Genomic DNA, 20,471 nt, shown 5'->3' with positions numbered 1-20,471 from the left:
AGGAATTTGGACCGCCTGACCTGAGTGGTCTTTGAACAGGAGATTAGTTGTAACCTCAACTACAAAGTTAGTATTGCTACCTTATAACCATTACAAACTGTCTGCAACTACCAAACTCAGGAAAACAGGAAAATAAAGTTCTGGGGTTTATCTGCTCTAAAGATCCTGGACACTGTTCTGGCAGTGGAGGCCTATATTAAGAAGCCTGGGTGAAAATGAGCATAGCATCCTAAATATTGTAAAACATACCATCCAGTGATTTCTATGAACTCTGATATATATAGAAAGATTTAATACAGGAAGGAACCCAAACATGTGACACCTTGCTGGAAAGTAGAAGATTACATAGTAAAACATGTATTTTGGAATGAATTTACAATGAGTTTTAACTATAAAATGGAATCAAAGAAAAAACAGGAGAGACTAAGAGAAACGCAGGGTGAATTGAGACAAAGTGCCTGACTGATAATTCCAGCGATAGTTGGGAAGGTAAGTTAGCACTTCTGAGATCCTTTGTTTCAATAAGTGACTTTTTGTTTCTTTTTTGTGCTTTTTTTGTCTGCTTTCCATTTATAATAATAATAATAATAAAAAGCAAGATTGCAAAAGCCAGCTTTTTCCTCAGTTTCTTTGGTGCTTTTTGCCAAGCAGCCTTGGAGCTACAAAGGTTCACAATCTTTGAAATATAAGACTCATACCCTAGCAGTGTTTACAATGGAAAGAAGACTCCTTAAAACGTATGACCACATAGAGAATCATATGGGATCTGCTGACAATACATCTTCGGATATCTGCAGCCTGGTAGGGGCTGTGCATGAAAAGGCCTCACTCCTCAGGCAGGCATAGGTCACGGGTCTGTAGAAGTACTGATTTGTTTTGGAGCTGCTATACGTACTGGCTTCTGAGGAGAGTTCTGCAGGGGAAGAGCCGTCTCTTATTTTAATGTTTTCAGAGCATGAACTCAGGGTTTAGAAGGAGTATTGTGATACGTATATCCTCAGTCGGATGACAGAGCTTCCTCTGAAGTTGATGACGGTGTTAACAGTGATCATTTCCAAGTCCAACTCAATAGTACGGGGGCCCTTCACAGGGCGAGTCATCACCAGAGTAGCACTGATTGGTCCTGTTTGCTGTGCACAAAACAAGAGAAAGCAGGTAAGATTGCCTGTTATTTGCTATTGCCTCACTCCAGTCTTCAAGGAGTCAAAATAAATGGCTCCTGTTGCATTGTTTGAAGCCACTGAAATTCAGGGGAGAGATAGCTTGACTTCAAAACTTGGCTCCATTTCACTGTTTTGTATGAACTATCACCTTCCACAGTTTGTAGAGCCTTTGGGAGCCCTGAATACAAAAGGAGCTATTGAACATAGAAATTTGCTGTTGTCCAAAAGGGAAAAGATGAAAACAGGGATTTAGGGTATAAACATGTACTGACACCTTTTTTTTTTTGGGGGGGGGGGGGGAAGGAGAGAAGATATTTTGTTTGATGTAAAGAACATTATTATTTTGACGCAGTGAACACCAAGAAGGGCTTATGTTAACAGGTCTCAAACTCAAAGAATAGATGGTCCTGTGAACAGGATCAGGGTTTGTTATATAATTGTATATATTAACATCACAAAACCTTACCCTCTGAAGAGAGCTTTAAGTATGTGAAGGCAGTTCAGAAAAATCTGTCTGTAGTAAGTGGAAGCAGACCTTTGAAATATTTGGCCAGAAAGTGGATTATGAACATTTAAGAATCAGAGCTTCTGATGTTAAGACCAAATGCATTTTGTTTATTTTTTTCTGGCAGAAACTTATGTACAAAAAGAGTTACCTGTTTTATCACTAAACTGAGCAATTTGTGTTATCTCTGATCAGAGAAGCCCAACAAAGCTGTGGGAAGCTGGACGGCCCCCAGTGCCTCAGCCGCCGGGCGCAGGGTCCGGGCTTTTGCCCTTGCCCCGCCTTTCCCTCTTCCCAAAGCAACGAAACAACGACTGGGCACCACCTGCTGGCTACGACCTGAGCGGAGAAAGAAGCTGCTGCCAGGGGAGGGGTAGCTTGTGCGAACGGAGTGGCTTAGGTGACAAATAAACGGTGGTGTGATAAATGAAGAAAACAAGCAACTTGAGCAGTGATACTGATCGCTGGAGCCTTAGCATCTAGTGGGTCAACCCAGATGAATGGGAAAGGCTGGTGGCATCAGTAGTGGCTTTGCAACAAGAAAGCTCTTGTGAGATGTAAATGATCATTCTGGGACCACTTGTCATTCCGGTATTTTGAAATATTTTCCTCTTTTTCCAGTGAGAATCTGAGGCTCCTGTGAGAAAATGGAATCTATCACACTATTGATTTCTGTGGGCAACGGGAAGTATCAATAGCTGCTGAATATTACTTAATGTGAATATCAAAGGCAGGTTTTGCCTAGGGTTAAAAATCAACCTTTTGAATGTCACCGTTGCTGGTGTCTCTGCCTCATTCTGTGCAGATGCTTCCCATTGTCCCTACACATCAGAGGTGCAGTAAACATGACTGGACAACAGAGATGTCTTCTGAGGAAAATTCAGATTAAAGAAAAAAGTAGTTGTGTATTCCTCTAACAATAAATACATAAAATGTGTATTCTCAGTGAAAAAAATACATAACAAATGAAAGAAAAGAACCCAGAAAATCAGTTACTGAGATAAAGGCTGAGGTTTGGTGGGGGGGGGGGGGGGTTGTTTGGTTGTTTTTTTCGTTTGGTTGCTTCTTTACTTTGTGATTGTTATTTTTTTCCAATTCCCAATGAAGAGTTTAATACAGCAAACAAGAGAAGCTGATTCAGTGACAGTTACTGATTGTCCATCAAATATAAAAGGTTTGGCACATAGTTTCTCTTCAGCATGGGAGCTCTGAGCTTTTCTTAGACATGGGTAAAGCCTTGGGTTTTCCTGAACCTAATGTCTCAAAAAAAAAGTGTGTTTGCCTTGAGTCAGTTACAGTCCTGAAGGAGCCAGCAGCCTCTGCAGATCAGCTCACTCTTCACATGTCTGCATGTGAAAGTGTTTCATACTCAATCTTCAAACAATATTCATTAAAAGTAAGTTCTGCTATGAGGATATTCAGCTCACGAGACGTTAACTCAGTGTTTTCTCCCACTGAGCACCAGACTTACCCGCATGTAGAACTCCCTGCCCTCATTCCCTGATTTGATTTGGAAGATATAGTAGGCTCCAGGGTAGCGAGTTGTTGCTTGCATCTGAAAAATGTCAGAAGGCACAGACCGCCCGGACACCATATCCATCACTCTGTACAAGATGGTGAATGGCTGATCTCTGCAACCGGCGTTTTCAGCTGGACACATGCAGCGGCTAATTGTTAGAGATAGGATTGTCATCAGAGGTTAAAAACTGCTGTAATATTTGATTCTTTAATGCAAATACAGCTGCTTAAATAAATAAACAAATAATGTTGTTGACCAGAAAAAAAAGAATCAGTGAAACTTGTAATGAATTTTCTTACTTTTTGTATTCTCTCTGTTGCTATTCTGACCCACCTATATCCCTGCCTTATTTTGCTTGTCTTCTAGGCCGAAATATCTTGGCATCCTTTGTCTCCTTAGAGACAACATTCTTATACATCAGCTTGTCCAGCTTCCCCTTACACCCACATGAATGCTTGCCATCTGCAGCCAGGAGCTCCACAGCCCCCCTTCACCTCTCTGCACTGCCCCTTGCTGGCTTTGATGCTTCCAGAGGGAGCAGCCAGGCGACCCCTGCTCATCCTCCTCACACAACTCAGGGTTTCATATTTGACCCTGCTCATGGCTGAAGAGTCTTAACAAGGAAGTTATTTCATACTTCTGATCATCCTCACTGCTCTTCATGAACTTTTGTCCAGTTACATTTCTTTTTCAAGGAAGAGAAGGAACTGCACAGTCTTGAAGATATGGGTACACAATGGCGTGTGCTCTAAGGACATTATCTACCTATTAACAGCTCAAATTCAGATTGCTTTTCAGATCATTAGGTAAGTAATCTCAGTTTGGGTGGATTATGATCAGATCAGTGCTTTTTATTTAATTTGGGGTTACATTCATCTACACTGAATTTCATCTGCTACTGTTATTGCAAAGTCATTAAGGCTCCTTCTGCACTTCTTTTTTGACCACCACTTTTCTCTACTGTCCTCAGGTAGTCCTGCAGACTTTGTCCATCTTATGATTTATCCTTGCTTACAAATGTTTTGCAGAGTAGGTCCAGCTCAAACTCCTGCAGAACTTCACTGTGAAAGTTGACAATTTAATACTGTATTTACTTTTTCTCTTTTAACCTCTTATTCTTTGTGCCAGGGACTACTCCCTTCCTTATGGCTGCTTAATTTCCATAAGATTATGTGAGGCTCTCTGAAACCAAGGAGACTGCATCAGCCCATGTGCCCTAGCCACATACTGCTGATCTCTTCAGAAAACTCTAGTAAAGTTGTGAGGCAGGATGTCACGTTATAAAGGCCATGCTGGGGAATTTACTGGAAGAGAGTTGTGTCTTTGTGCTTATTTTTTCTATTACCTCCACTACTGACACCAGTTTAAGACAGTTCATCTGGCACGATCACCATAAGAAGGCTCCTGGCATTACAAACACCCAATTCCTTCCACAGAAAACACAGATGCAAGGAATTCACATGGCTTTTATACTGACCACTTCTAGACAGATGCCACAAATTAAATACTGTCACACCTAGGCACCAGCCAAGGCCACCAAATACAAAGCTCAGAGATCAAGAGTTCTAATGCAAGCTGACCTGTGAGGACTCTATAGTTGGGCTCTGGGGAGTTTTAGATCATAAGACTGCAGAATATAGAATGTTTTTTAGGTGGAAGGGACCTTAAAGATCCCCTAGTTCCAACCCCCTTGCCACAGGCAGGAACACCTTCCACTAGACCAGGTTACTTAAGGCCCCCTCCAACCTGGCAACCTATACAGAGATTTCAGATGTTTAAAAATCCAGTTCAGATCATAGAATCATAGAATAGTTAGGGTTGGAAAGGACCTTAAGATCACCTAGTTCCAACCCCCAAACACTATGAGTGAAATATTATGGGCAAAATACTATGGGCTGCAATATACAGACATGTCTGGAGCTGAAATATTTTGAGCCCCAGAAAAACATCTACAAAAATGTAAAAGAAACAGGCAATTTTTGGAAATGTGGGGTTTCTTTTTTGATTGCTCAAATAATTCCAAATGTAGGCAGTAACAGTGCTAACAGCCTACCCAGACATACTAGATTTCTGCACAAGGCAAATCAGTCTATGGACTTTTCAGCATCTCTAACCTTTAAGCACTAGGAAACTACCTGTGTTCTGGTATAACTGTCATCTAATGTTTTAAATTACTTCCCAGACATAAGCTAGTTCATATTTACAGGAAATATACATATTAATAAACAGACTGAATTTGAGCATATATGAAGTCAGTAATATAAGTAAATGTCTTATTACATTGCAAACCTTGCTGTTTTCTCTACTCCCTGATAAGTGTTATTCCAGTCTAACTGCCCACACATCTGAGCATCATATCATATCCCACCTGGTGATCTGGTAACAAACTGCAATTTCTTATATTTACAAAGCTTATCAATGGTAAATGCAGCAACAGCATGTACACATAGCTTTCTAGACCCATTTCATGGCTGTGTTATGAAAATGCAGCCTGTCTGGTTCACTCTAGATATGTTTCACACAGAGAGAATTTGCTTTTGTGGCTGTGGGTTCGTTACTCACTTCTCATTAATCTGGATATAAGGATCCTCACATCGTACTGGGTCTAAACATTTATATTCTCCTGGGATATTGAAACATGTTTGCTGCGGAGTGCAGGTAAAATTTCTGGTTTCACATTCATTGATATCTAAAACACCAGAAACAAGAGAAACGGTAAATCAGCAAAATACGCGCAAGACACCACTCTTACAAGGCTGTTTCCATCTTAAGGGGTTGCCCCAAAATTCCTAACACTCTTGCACCATGAGAAGTGGTCTTTTGTTAACTGGCCCCTGTTTTAAGATCAGTTTTTACTCCATTCATTTCTGCTGTTGGAGAGCTCCCATATGCTGACCGCTGCAAAAATAGGAAAGAAATTGGCTGCTCAAGCTCTCTGACCTTAGAGAATGGGAAAACTAAAGAGAGACGTGCAGCAGAGAGGAATGCATCTGAGGGCTTTCCCATGTAGCTGTTCCTAGTCAGTAAAGTCTTACACCAACGAACCAATTCACCTCAGCGGGACTATTCACGTGACAACATTCTTACCAGAATTACATAATTGGCCCCTACGAGTATTTCACTGCGCAGTGCCAAGACAAAGCATCTCAATTCTTGAAAACCTTTCCAGACACAGAACTATTTTCTGGTCCCCTTGGGTTTTAATCAGTGCAGGAATGTTCTTACCTTGGCAGCTTCTGTTATCATCAAGCAAATTATAGCCCGAAGGACAGATACAGTAGTAAGAACCAGGCCCATTCACACATTCATGCTGGCAGAGGAACTCTGAGAAGCTGCATTCGTCCATGTCTGCAGTGGTAAAACAAAATTTAGTGTCTTTGGCTTTACAGTCAAAGGAGCAGTCCCACAGGCAGGTGGCCATCCAGACTAGGTGCCCATCACTCCAGCTGGAGGTGATGGGCACCCTCCAGCTCCCTAGAGCTTTGGAGCAGCCTAGCAAAATGCTATGCAACAAGTTCATGGTTAAACACTTTTTTTCCTCAGGAAATCAAAACTGCTGCTGAACACAATGCATTTTATTTATTTATTTTTGTTTTCGAATACCTGTCAGCAGTTGGCCAGGTTTTCAGTTCTGTTTTACGTCAGAGATAGAGCCACTCCAACAACAAAGCTGCAACTGTAATTTGAAAGGAGAGACTTGGCAATGGTTTTCTTTGCTTTCTTTCCCCCTCTTTTTTTCTGGACAGCAAACTTCCCTTTCCCAGGGCCACATGGGTCCCAGCAGAAGTCCTGCAGCCAGCCCCGGCTGTTTTATATTTCTTAGCCTCTAGCCAGTTACTTCCAAGGCATTCCAGCAAGACTACAGAGCTCATCCCTGCTTGGGCCAGACCTACTGGAAGGCTCAGCCATCTCCCAGATACCCAGGAAGCTAAGCAGTCTGTCAAATCTTTAATTGAAAGCAGAAACTGTGCTCTTTTCCCCTTGCACTCATTAATTGATCAGTCATTTTAGTCTGCAGAGCTGCACTTAAGTGAGAAATAGGAACTTCAGAGCTGCACATGGAGGCATGGCTGACTGAAGGGAAAACACATGCAAAGGCACTAGACTGAGGGAGGCTGCAGTTAATCATTTCCTTATTTCCCTGTTCAGGGGAAGAAAGAAACAAAGGCCAAAGCCCCAGCCAGGAACTCCCAAGTTCTTATTCCCAGCTCTAACATGTTGACTCTCCCAGGCAAACCACTTTTACTCTTCAGACTGAATTTCCCTTTCTTCTAAATTGGGCTCAGTCCATTTATCCACTTTCAGTGTTTTGTGCAGATGGACTGGAAAGTATTTGAAGTCCAAATATGTTAAAGTGGCTTTATGGCTGTAGCCACATTATCAAAAGACAGATGAAAGGAATTCTACACCTACATAGTCCTGTTATTGTGTGACTTGGCCAAGTGAGTTTGCTGATAAAAACCCACCTTCCTAACAAAACATGGACTGAGGGCTGAGTCCATAAAGCGACCGAGATATCACCCACACCCTCCAGGTGTCCAAGCCCACACCTCCAGCACATCGAATTCATGCAACCTGAGCTCACCTGGAGGTGCTGGAGGGACTTAAATCCCCAAGGGTCCTACATTTCTGCCACTGAGCCCACACAAGGCAGGCACACCTTTACTGTCCCTAAACACTTTTTGCCATTCTGCTGACTATCTGCAGAGGACAAGATGGTAGGCATTTCAGAGCACATCTAACGCACATGCAAGACCCCTGTGACTAGAAAATACTGCCAGTGTTTTGAAAGCCAGGTTGAAATCTCTGCCTCTCCCCTTCAACTGGGGCAGGGACACCTCCCACCTTCAGCTAACCTAGCTGCCGTGGAGTAATCCAGCAGCTGTTGAAGTACATCTGGATCCAAGATGTCTCATAGGAGTGTCCTCCTAACCAGCCATTCCCTTCGTGAGCACCAGCAATGTCTAGTGATTGCTTGTGAAGTGAAAGCAGCTAATCCAGAAAAATTTGACCTGCTTTGACAAGCATTTTCTTGCACAAAATTGTCAAGAAAAGGTTTTCTGCTCTAAATCTGGGTGGTGGAAAGCCCCTTTTGCTATCTTAACTCTCAGACATGAATGAGACTCAAGCACCACCTCTTCTGTTAGCATTTTGCACTGGCGGTGTTTATGTGCCATTGCATTAATCTTCACTCATTCAGGTCCCCAGCTAGCTCAGGAGCACATAAAAAGATGCAGGAGTCTAACTTAGAAGGAGAAACTCCATTAGAAAGCAGAAAATTCAAGTTAGGTGTTGCAGCTCCAAATGTTAAATTTAGAAGACCCTGTATAGATTTAACTCTTGGTTCTTTCCCTTACAATAAGGATGCTTGCAGGGAAAAAACACTTTAGAAACACTAATCTACACACATACTGCATATTACATGTCCTTCTTTCTCAGAAATGGCATGTTACATCTGTTTACTGTAATTAAAAAAACAAGTATTTTCCAGTGTGCTTTTCCTTCCAAAGAAATATTGGCTGAATTCTCTAATTTTATCAGGCTGTGGGAACATTAAGCTAAGAAATAAGTTTTGCCTTCAGTTAAAATAAAGCAATAAAAACAAAAAAAAAGGGAGAAAAAGTACAGTGACATGAGCACAGTTTCTTCTGCTATGTGATGAACAGATTAGCAATAGCTGCACTGAGAAAATATATATTGTTTCTGAAGCGTAGTCAGAGCCATACAGGACTTCTGAGGGAGGTTTCAGGCAGAAGTGCAGTCATGAGAGCAAGAGGAATACAACAGACAAGTGGAAAAGTGGTTTATACAAACCATTTAACCATGGAAGAATGTTCTAAGACTATGCCTTTACTTGCTCTAATAAATTTTCCTGTTCAGCATTACAAAGCATTTTCTTATGTCATGCTGTTATCTTGGAGCTTTTTAATATGCAGCTTATTTCTTTAAAACCTTTTACAGCCCTCCTCTGTTGTGCTTTTCTGGGTATTTGATGTGTGCTTTAACTAGAAAGAAGATCGTAAGAGTTGCAGCAGTCCTGGTGCTAACCATGGACCAGGGTAAAAAAGCATGTACAAAACAGTACACTGGAAGAAGAAAACTTCACAGAATTAAAGAAACCAAAACAATAAATAACTAAAGATAGTTACCACTGCAGTTAACTCCATCAGCTTCCAGTTCATAGCCAGGTTCACAGCGGCAAAGAAAAGAGCCATAGGTATTGACGCAGTTCTGAGTGCAAGGGTTTTCACTTGTGCATTCGTTCACATCTATGGAAAACCAACGCCCAATGTATCACTGACTTCACCCCAAACTCTATTTTTAACTCATTACTGTAAAAATTTCAAAGAGATTAGCTGTACAGTAAGAATGATTTGTTCTGAAAAAATACAACCGAGTCAGCATCGTTTATTGGGATTCAGGCTGATGCCTGGAAATAGCATGTTGGAAACACAGCATGCCTGGAAATGGGGAATGTCTCCAATAAAAAAAAGACATGGAAGATGTGGATGAAATATTTATTACAAATGCTTCTGCCGTTATCCTGCAATTTTAAAGCCATTGAACTGATTTGTCATAACAGACCTAAGAAAAAATGCAGCAGGATATTCCTGAAGAAGAAAATGCAATAAGGAACAGTCCTCAAGGAAACCTAGGACTAACACAAAACATTTTTTTTTTTTTTCCTCATTTTAGGACATGAGCAGCTTCTCATTAGCAGTTCATCATTAGCAGAGACCATTTCCCACAGCATGTGGGAAGACGGTCCTTGCTTAGCTAGGGACAGGCTTTACAAAGAAATTGTGTTGACTTCCAGAAAAGGGAAATGAAACTGGTGAAGGAACTAGAGGACATGGCTTATGACGAGTGGCTGAGAGAACTGGGGTTGTTTAATCTGGTGAAGAGAAGACTCAGGGAGGGCCTTACCACTCTACAACTCCCTGACAGGAGAATGGAGCAAGGAAGTTGCTCATCTCTTCTCCCAAGGAATGAGCGATTGGTGAAGAGGTAACAGCCTCAAGCTGCATCAGGGGAGATCTAGATCGGGTATTAAGAAAAATTTATTCACCAAAAGGATGGTCAGGCATTGGAACAGGCTGCCCAGGGAAGTGTTCAAAACCCATGTACATGAGGCATGGTTTAGTGGTCAGGCCTGGGGCAGAGGCTGGATGTGCTGATCTTAAAAGGTCTTTTCCAACCTAGTTGATACTATGATTCTGTGACAGATTCTATGACTTCGGTTGAGGTAGCATATCACAGCAAAAGGTGGTCCAATGCTCAGGACCCAAGTCTGGAACTTGGAGACTCAGATCTAATCTACTGATCTGACAGAGTTTCCCTGTCTCAGATGGGTCACATAGACTCAGATTTTAGATATGAAATCAGTGCTTAAACTCTTGGTAATTTCAGTGAAACAAGTAACTCTAGATTTTAGGGGGTTTGTGTCCCTGCGCGTATTTCTCTCCATACATTAGTCATGTTGCACCTGTACCTCTCCGAGGTACTGTGAAGCTGCAGAAATATCTCAGGCTGACAATCATTAACGTTTTCAAAACAGTGCTAGGAAGGTTACTTGTATTCTAAAACATAAGCGAGTTTTAAGGGAGCTGCTGGGTTGGAACCAAAGATTTCAGTCATTCACCATACCTTGGCATGATCTTCCATCATCATTAAGAGTAAAGCCTGGGTTGCACGTACAGGAGTAGGAACCGGGTACATTGGCACACAGCTGCTGGCAGTAGCCGTAGCGACATTCATCTATATCTATAGATGGGAAAGATGAAAAGTAGAGTTGCCTGCATTTTCACATGCAGGTACAAAGCAGCAAACACACCGAGTCAACAGTACCAATAACACAGAAATAACCCAGCATACTGGTTAGGGATATAACAGCCAAACTTTTAGATGTTCAGACCCAGAGTCAGTCAAAATACGTCTCAACCCAGAAGAATGTAGTAATGTGTTTTATCCACAGCTGACATCTATCAGTATGCCCCATGAGGTGTCATTGCTGTAATCTTCGTCTTAATGTGATACCTCACAGAAGCCAAGAATCAGTCCCATTAAGCAGCCACCTTGAAGCATACCTGACAGCTGGCACAGGCCATCAGCACAAGCACAGCCAACATTGTAGCAAAGTTTTGCCAGAAGCAAGATAGAAATCTTTTTTACCTCTGCAAATACCAAAGCTACTCACTAGGAAAGCAGTATTTGTTACTAAATACTGCTTTTTTAGAGAGGATATTCTTTAAGGCTTTTTTCCAAATAGTCACATTCATATTTTATATTCATTTTTAACAGACAAGATACAGCCTCTAAAATATAAACAGTACATTTAATGCCAAAATAGCAGTTTGGGCTGAATTGCAGCATTAGCAATACATGGAACTACTACTTAACAGTGCAAGAAAATGGTGTAAAATATGTGTGATGGTAAATGCTAGAAGAATTTAGCTCCTGGAGTAAGAATTGGAATGAAACACCTGAAGTAGCTGACCTTTCCAAAGCTTTAAATTTCCTCTGGTATCAATTGGCTTTTGATTTATGGAGATTTTTTGTAATGGTTATTCTCAAAGCTTTGAAGTCAAGTTTGTGGAGTAAAAAAACAAGTGTATTATCTCTGGTCAGATAGCAAGATAACCTAAAGTCCAGGGTCACGTATGGTATGTAGGCCAGCAAAAGCTTGGCCTAAATCCTGAAAAAAGTAACATGGGGTTTTAAGTAAATTAATATCTTATTTCATCAATACAATAGATTACACAAAATACATACTTTGGCTTTTGCAGGACTGTTATCTCAAGAGCGCTACATTTTGAGGATAAGGACTTTTACACGGCTGCATTTGTGGGTGGGTTGTGTGGATACTGCTGTAGATACCAGGATAATTACAACTGATAGAAGTGTAGTTTTTTGTAACTGGGGTTTATTAACAGTGCACCAAAAAAGTCTGTCTCTAAAACCTCTGATTACAGTAAATGGTGTCCTACTGCTTTACACCAGCAAAAGTCACTTCTCCAAAGGCAGTGGAAAGCACGGAAAACAGAATTTTCTGACACTTAGGGAAAAACATAGCAACTGTAAACACAATTTGCTTTTAGCTCTTTGCTTGGTCTTGTAATAATCTCACAGGATTGTTTAAAGTGAGCAGCACTGGGGGGGGGTATTACTGCTTTTTTTAAACAGCATAAGCAGATACCTGAATCAGTTCAGCAATACAGCCATTTCAGTTCTCTGGTATATCCATCAAGCAGTAAAGTACTTTAGATTGATGTCTAAATCCTGAACTGCTGTACACAACCCTTTTGTTTAGGCTGTAACTGGGAGAACCAAATGGGTAACAAAACTGGTGATGCAAAGCAGAATCCCACTCCCTGCCCTCCCTCATCTCCACCCCATCACATACACCTGCACAACTCCTGGAACAAACCTTTCTTCCCCAAGAGAAGAAGAATTATCAGAGATTAAGAAGCAAGGGAGTTGGAGACTTCATATCCCAAGAGAACTACAACACAGTGACTCCCCAGAGTGGCTATGGCTGCACAGATCCTGGCTCGGATGAGGCTCAGCTCTGTCCCTGCCAGATTAGCTACACAGCAGCTGTTTGCAGTAGTTGGGAAAGCAGCCGTGAGTCAGTCCTTCACTGGAATTGGTACTTGAGAGGAGAAAGTTGGAAAATAACTGGAGAGGATCCAGGGATGAATGGGAAAGGAAAGCCCGTTCTCCTTCCAGCGGAGGCGTTGTGGCATGACAGTCCAGCTCCACGGAGCTGGCAGGCAAACAGCCTGTGCCATGGGGAAAGATATATTAATGAGCAAACATTACCAAAAAATGTTGTATCCTATCTCCTAGGTCCTATCTGTGTACCTAAAATTAACTTCTACTTCATCGTCACATGGGCACGTCAAGTGAGGGGAATGGGCTGGAGGAAACGGGAGCTGGAAGGTTTTCCTGTGCTGTTATTGAGGGATGGCTTTTTTTTTTTAACAGGTATGAGCTAAAAGTATGAACAGGACACTGCTGCAAGGAAAATAATAAATCGAAATAAAACTGGTTGGAAGCTACCAAAACAGCACTCAGCTCAGAGGCATTTCTCACCTGAAAGCAAATGATTTGGTTGGTTGAATCTAGGGATTTACTGGTCTGTTTCTTGGTATCAGATACTGATTCCTATGGGTCCACATTGTCACAATGTGGAAAGGACAGGTCTGTTAGAGAATAAATCTTTTTGTCTACTTGTTTGTGATGGATCTTATATGAAAGGGAATCCTTCAGACTGGGAATATGAAAATCCCACATGTTAGATGGATGTTAGTCATATGGCATTTACATTTTTGTTCCACAAGGGAGTCTCTGCCAAGCATACCATTGGCACTTACAAAGATGAAAGACAGTTTCCACGTAGCTGAAGGTTTAACCGTGTACTTGACAAAGAGACTCAGTGCCATTATTTCAGCTATTCATAGGTACACATGCACAGATGCTCAAATAGCATATCACATGAGGTTTTTACCTAAACACTGGCCTTCTAACAGCCAGTAGCCTTCAGTGCAGGAACAGGTATAGCCCCCCTCAGTATTAATGCAGATCTGGGTGGGGTTACATTGGTGAGAATCTGAAGCGCATTCATCCACATCTGCAACACAGAAATAACAGCAAGAAAATGTTAGAAATGGCAACAACAGAAGACCGTGCACACTGTAAAAGGGCTTGCATTCACAATGTGTACACTGGCCCCAAGCGAGGAACCAAAGTGTGGTGGAGCAGAAAGAATGACCATGACCTGAAGTAAAATTCATAGTAATAAATATCTGAGGGAGGTGAGAACTTAGAGTGCTCACCAAATCTCTCCCTTTTGCAGATGTCTCAAAGTTTCTCAGAGCTCCTCAAGAGAGGGATTGCATTACCTTGAGCTTTTTATTACTTCCACACCGAACTTTGTCACTGAACTGAGATTTCCATGCTACATGGCAGTGTTCAGCCCTAGGGAAAGGCTGCTAAAAGGGCTATATAACCCCACTGTGGAGTTAGAGATGAATGGGAATTCGAGAGATGTACAAACACAATTCAGACATACAAAAACAATTATTTCCTGCTCTTACCAGTGCAGATTATCTCACTGTAATTTTTCTGACAGAAAGTTCAACCAAAATCAACCTTCACCTGAGAAAAAAAAAACCCCACACACTTCCCTGGAATCAATTTCCTGACAATAAAACTCTTTAATTTTTTTTAACCATCTTTAATATTTGTAACGTATTTGGGTTTTATTACAATGCCTCAGGGTGGTTTGTTGTGGGCTTTTTTTTTTTTTCTTTTCTTTTTTCTTTTGCAGGGGAGGTGAATAGCATTCCTACATTTATATAAGCCAGGACCCTGGAACCTAACTGATTAAAAATGCCTTTCAGAGTCAGAAGTTCAATTTGAATCCCTCCTTGCTCAGTCTCTTCCCTGATGTTTCTGGCATTGGGTTTGCCTCTAGATGTCAGAAATGGAAATATCAAAAGACAAATTGTGTCATTTTTTCAGCCAGCTCAGATTTCTATGTTTTATTTATTGATACCTAAACTATTTTTTATTCCAGCATACTGTGCACTGGCCTTTGCTGAAGTACTGTGCTGCTCCCTTGACCACCCCATCACCACACACCACCACTCCCTCCCATTCTTATTAACACAGACTTTGCTGGATCACAACTGAAAGTATCTCACAAACGTGCTGGGCTGGAGTAGACAGCAGAGGGCAGGAACTGCCTCTCAATATCTGCCCTGAGGCACCTAGCACAGTCAGGCAGCTCTGAGTCCCCAGCAGTCTTAAAATAACTAAGCCAATCCACCACAGCAGCGTATCTAACATGTTCAGATATATAAATAAATACATATATATCACATATATGGAGAGAGTTCTTATCTTGCCAACATCTGTACCAGAACAATTTATGTTGAGTCAAAGCTGGTAAGATAACAAGACTGGGACAATTAGAAGTAATTAACTCTGTCAGAAATCGGTTCCCATGTATTTATTGGCCAGACGAAGGTTGGCAGAACAGTGGGGGAAGTGGAAAAGGGGTAAGATAACAAGTCTAGACTATGTAGTTATATATATATGCTATTCAGTTCAGCTATTGCTTCTGCAATTGGGCTAAAAATTCTGGATCCCTTCACACAGCATATAACATAATTGGTAGTATTTGAACACAGATTTTATCTAACCATAAATTTAACAAAAATGACATTATTTTCTCCTAAATGAAAAATCTTTCTATTTGTCATGTTTGCTTATTCTTTTAGGAGTTGGACCTTGGGATCTGGCCAATTCTGCTGTTTTGAACCTACCCCAAGCTTAAAAAAGGAGGTTTTAATTTTCCATGCTCCCTGCTTCCAATAATATTAACAGATGAAGCATAGTGGAGACAGAATGAAGGTCAGGATAGTACCACCACATATGGTAGCAATGATGTTTGAAGAATATAGATCCTCTACTGCTCCGTGGTGCATCTTTCTTGCAGGGGTACGACATGCATCCTTCATCAAAAGTAATGGCTGGCTAAGGGATCAGCTTTGTTCCTGAGCCATCTTTGTAGCAGTTGCATGAGCAGCAGTAAAATCACTCCAGAAAAGTAAAACATTGATCATCTTTCCTTTGCTATCTACTGATCAGATTTCTCTGCTTACTCACAGTCTTCAGCTTCTCTAGTGGTATTGCAGACATACTTCCATTTGAATGCAGAATTTTTTACAACAGGGCTACCTGAAGGGTTTCTGCTGTCCCTAGAAAACCTGATCAACCTGAAGTTCTCTATGTAAAACACCTTGATTCCTGCACTTTACAGTGAACAGTACTTCGCTGTTGCTCAATGCAACCAACAGGTACAAACTGCTTTACTGGTAGTATCAAATCTTTTTGTTTTGGCCTGCGTGCACACACCGAGTTCCATATTACCAGTCTCTGTCTTTCTCTAAGATTGCCCCTTACCATGATGTCCCATTAAACGCTGACAGACTCAGCCAATGCAACCAAAAAATATGTTGGTACAACCGTTGGTTAACCATTAGGTATCATCCTGAAGAATATCAGAACTGGGAGACAGAGGGAACATTGCCCAGCTCATTTACACAGTTCAGCATACAGTAAATCTGGTATAGCTGATAGAGTCAAAACTAGACATTTGACAGGGAAAGGAAAAAAAACCAAAAACCAGATTATTTCCACTGAGGAGAAAACTAGTTATAAAACTTAGAGAGATTGCCTATAATGGATTCACTATACTTAAGTGCCAGCATAGAAATTATATCAAAACACTCTCAGGGCATTTTTGGTTGAGTGGAAAATTGCAAGTGGAAACTATCTGACAGCTAGTCAATAATATGTAAATCATTTCTTATTGTGATTGCACAGCTTATTTCTGTCCCATTTGAACACAAATCTTAGGTGTGATAATGCTCTGGTAATATCACTTCAAAGTTCTGCCTCTGCCCTTGTGATGGGGGTCACACGCAATACTAGTGTAAGACTGTGATGTTAAATGTACACGATTCTAGATTGTCATCAGTTTTGTATGTTCAAAGCAGATAAGACAAATTCAGGTAATAAAAAATAAATGTAAGAACTACTCAATACAAGGATTAGAACATGTGGCAAAGCAGCCCCTGAGATGCAGTTTTCTGAAGCCTGGAAGAGTGTCTCTGACCCAGCATAACTGGAGTTGGAGTCTTCACCATAGAAAGAAATACCACAATGGCATGTCAGCCCAAGAGCAAAGTCTAATAAGCTGGAGAGTAGAATAGTTACTAAAGCAAAGCAAGCTAGCAAGAAAATCTAGAAACTCCACTGCCCGCCATTCAGGGTGCAAATAGGTTGTGATATTTGGTGGTTTTAACATCAGTACCATGAAAGCATCAGATGATGTCACCCATCACGGATGAGTTCATTATACTGAACCTGCTTTTAGTACCTTTTATAGCCAAGATCCTTAGAAAACATTACCTTTATCCCAAGAGCAAGTCTAGATTTTGCTAACAGCTAGCTTTAATGAATACCTCTTCTGTGGTTTTGGCTAGATTACTCAGTATGCGGCTACAAGGAGAGTTGCTATGAGGTCAACTAGGACACAATTATAAAGTAGGTGTCCTCAGTGAAAACAAACTAAAGGATCTGGTAGTTACTGTGCAGGACAAAGAACCAGCACAGCAGCAGTGACCACACTGTATCTTAAGTGCTGAGAATTTACTCTGTGGGAACTCACACTTTCTCTTCATCTTCCACCTCCCTGCTTCCTATTTGAAAAATGAGGATAACAGAATCTCTGTTTGTAGTCAAGCCTACCTCACTGTTTAGCATCTAAAACTATTCATGGCAGGGCCTGTCCTCTTCTATAAAGAGAGAGTTCACAGTTAGTCCATTTTTATTTGAAGCCTTCCAATCCTCATACAAATCAAACTGTATTACAAAACACTGCAATGTCCCATTTGCTGGTAAATATCAGTGTCCCTGGATTTTAACAAGGAAATTCAAGGCTAAGGAATGAAAAGACTAGCCTGAAATCACTCAACAATACAGCAGCAAGAACAGGTCACAGCTATTTCTGACTTGTAGTCTTTCATGTAGCCGCTGTTATATGATTACTTAAAAATGTGACCTTTTCAGGAATTTTGTGCAGCCTCTACATTGGCTATTGAGATCTAAAGTAAAGATTAATGATCATTCTGAAAGCATTATATTCTACTAGGAGACCTCAGTGACATCAAAGGCTCTTTCAGCTAAACTCTATGCTACTCCCAGTGTTAATGGTTTACCCTAATGGTGCATCGAATCTTAGTTTCCAGAGGTTACTGAAACAGAAACAGAATTATTGACACTACCAGTGGCAAATTGAAAATGTTATCTAGCTACCACACTTCTTACCTCTATAGACAGAACTGGGACTGTTGCTGTGAAATTACATACGAAACTAAGAGGATGTTTAAGATCATCATATCTAATCATTTTGCGTGAGTCCAAATTTTCCCAGGTGACTCTGAGTGACTTCTTAGAGGTTCCTGACTTTGAGAGTGCTGCTGTTCAGCACTTAAACTACAATAGAAAACCAAGGCAGGCCAGGATGGATCACTGTTCAAAACTTCTCTTGTCAAAGAGTCCATGGCCAGCGCTGGCCCTGGATATCTTGGCTCTTGATTATGCTGTGTGATGTCAAACCAGCAGTCATCCACTTTCAGACATCCATCCTTCCAGTCGCTCCGTTCACATTAATGCTCCCACAGCTAATTCCAAGGGCAGAAGTTCAGGCAGAAGTCCAGTCTGAAATTAAAATTTTACCTGAAGTGGGAACAATTCTCTTTGTTACTTCTCAAAGGAATGCTGAGAGCAACCACACAGCCCATCCAGACCTCTTCTCTGCCTCCTAAGAAATGCCACCTAGAATGAATGCAGAGCCTCATGGTTGAAGTCACAAGTTTTAAAGATCGTTGGTTTACTGGATGAATGAGAGAATAGGTAGGTGGTATCTCCATATACATCTGTCAGGAAGCCCTTGCTGCAAGAGCCTGAGCCTCAATCCACCAAAATTGACCACATCCCTCTCTCTTAGTTCAGTGCATCTGCCTTAAAAATTTATGGCTGTGGTGGTTTGGTGTAGCAACCCTGGGGTGTGATCTGTTTACTTGACATTTTGACAGAGGTGAGATGGCTGGGGCAATGAGGATTCATCTGGGGATTGTAAGGGTGGAGAAAGTGGGTTTTTTATGTTTCTGGCTGACTGGCTGCCTTTTGTGGGATGTGATGTGCTGATGATTTGTTTTTATTGGTACAGATTGTATTTTTAATGGATGGCAGCATGCCTGGTGACTGGATAGATATCATTTACAATGTCAAAATAAATAAATGAACTAATTGTTTTTAGCATGCAAATGACTGGCTCTGTAAAAGCTAGCAGTAATCTTCATGGATTCTTTAGAATTTAGCCACATTATGGAACAATGAAAGAAATTTTTAATTCATTTATTTTATTTAATTACTTTATTTATCTCATTCATTTATTTAATTTGTAATAATAACTGAAAAAAAATTAAGAGTCATACATACATAAAAATGGGGCAGCATGTTAATATAGTTGGAAAGAAAACCTAGATGCCAAACTGCAGCACAACAGCATATCTCACCAGGGAGGCTAATTCCTGCCAGAAGACTTAGTGATCATTTATACTGACTCAAGTCCACAAAGAAAGCAGAACTGAGGCCACTCTCATCTGTATCAATAATATTGCAAGAAAACACAGCACAAAAAGAACAGCAATCCACTGAATCAAGACTAGACTGTTCAGTACTGCTCAAAAGAAAGAGACTGAAATGAGGAGACCAGAAATCTCAGGAGAGAATCATAAATGTGGAACCATGCTGTGAGTCTCTACAGGATCCTGAGGATCTTGTTTTGGTCCACTGTTTTCCACATTCGTAAAATGCAGAGGATCACAAGCTGGTAGAGGCAAGAAGTGAAAAGAGATGCAACTCTCACATGAAAGCAGTTTTCTAAGCATGGTGGGCACACTTGAAAGTGCATTTCAAGGCATACAAATGCAAGGTCTGATATCAAAAGTAAAAAATGTTGGTCATTGAAATAACTCTGGAGACACTAAAGATAATCACTTGAACATGAACTTTTTCTGACGCAGTGTTGCTGAAAGGACAAGCATAAATGTGAGAACACCGAGTAGACACCGGAAATTGCTACTGTATATTGCATTAGTAAAATAATCACTGAAATACATTTCTGGTGTCAACACTTCAAAAAGCAATATTGCAAAGAGATCAGAAAATCTGCAAAGAGTAATTCCAAGACACAGAAGTTTGTCTCAGAGCAAGACAATGCTCCATTTAGTAATTTGCCTAAGAAAAAGTTCAAGGTATATTTCCTGTGATCTATAAACACCTTTATGAAAACAAAGTTTTTTGCTGGAGATGGTCACTAAAGCTAGCAAAAGATGAGGAGATGGAATTCAGAGTTTAGAAGACAAATTCAAACAAATTCAAAATTAAAATAAGGCACAAACTCTAATAGTACTACTGATAAGCATCTGAAAAACAAGTAATAAAGCTCATAGTAGATGTTCCCCTACTTTAGGGCCTTATGCCTGAATGGTATTTCTTCTTTGAAATATGCTATAACAAAAAACTGTGTGCTTGAAACACCAGTTGCTGGGCATGGTTCTATGGCCTGTGTCATAAAAAATAAGGATTACAGGGTCTAAGTGGTGTCTGGAAGTGGTGTCCACTGGGAGATGTCTCTTGGCCA

At 40.8% G+C, this 20,471-nt stretch overlaps 1 protein-coding gene across 1 annotated transcript in view; it reads right to left on the bottom strand.

Annotated features, from left to right (window-relative positions):
* Window positions 1-257: 257 nt before the first annotated feature.
* Window positions 258-20,471, bottom strand: part of FBLN5 (fibulin 5) — a 44,736-nt gene continuing 24,522 nt past the window's right edge. Inside the window, exons 5-11 of the mRNA XM_061359903.1 lie at window positions 13,698-13,820; window positions 10,835-10,951; window positions 9,337-9,456; window positions 6,413-6,535; window positions 5,750-5,876; window positions 3,140-3,335; window positions 258-1,130 (exon numbers count right to left, since the gene is read on the bottom strand). Of these exons, the coding sequence (XP_061215887.1) occupies window positions 969-1,130; window positions 3,140-3,335; window positions 5,750-5,876; window positions 6,413-6,535; window positions 9,337-9,456; window positions 10,835-10,951; window positions 13,698-13,820 (968 nt within the window). The 3' untranslated portion in view covers window positions 258-968. The remainder of the gene's footprint in view (window positions 1,131-3,139; window positions 3,336-5,749; window positions 5,877-6,412; window positions 6,536-9,336; window positions 9,457-10,834; window positions 10,952-13,697; window positions 13,821-20,471) is intronic.

Source organism: Neopsephotus bourkii, unplaced genomic scaffold, assembly GCF_033783945.1.
Source record: "Neopsephotus bourkii isolate Nb327-2 ecotype Australia unplaced genomic scaffold, CSIRO-AGI_Nbou_v1 NB_998, whole genome shotgun sequence".
Lineage (NCBI taxonomy): Eukaryota > Metazoa > Chordata > Aves > Psittaciformes > Psittacidae > Neopsephotus > Neopsephotus bourkii.
This window is presented reverse-complemented; position numbering and strand designations above follow the sequence as displayed.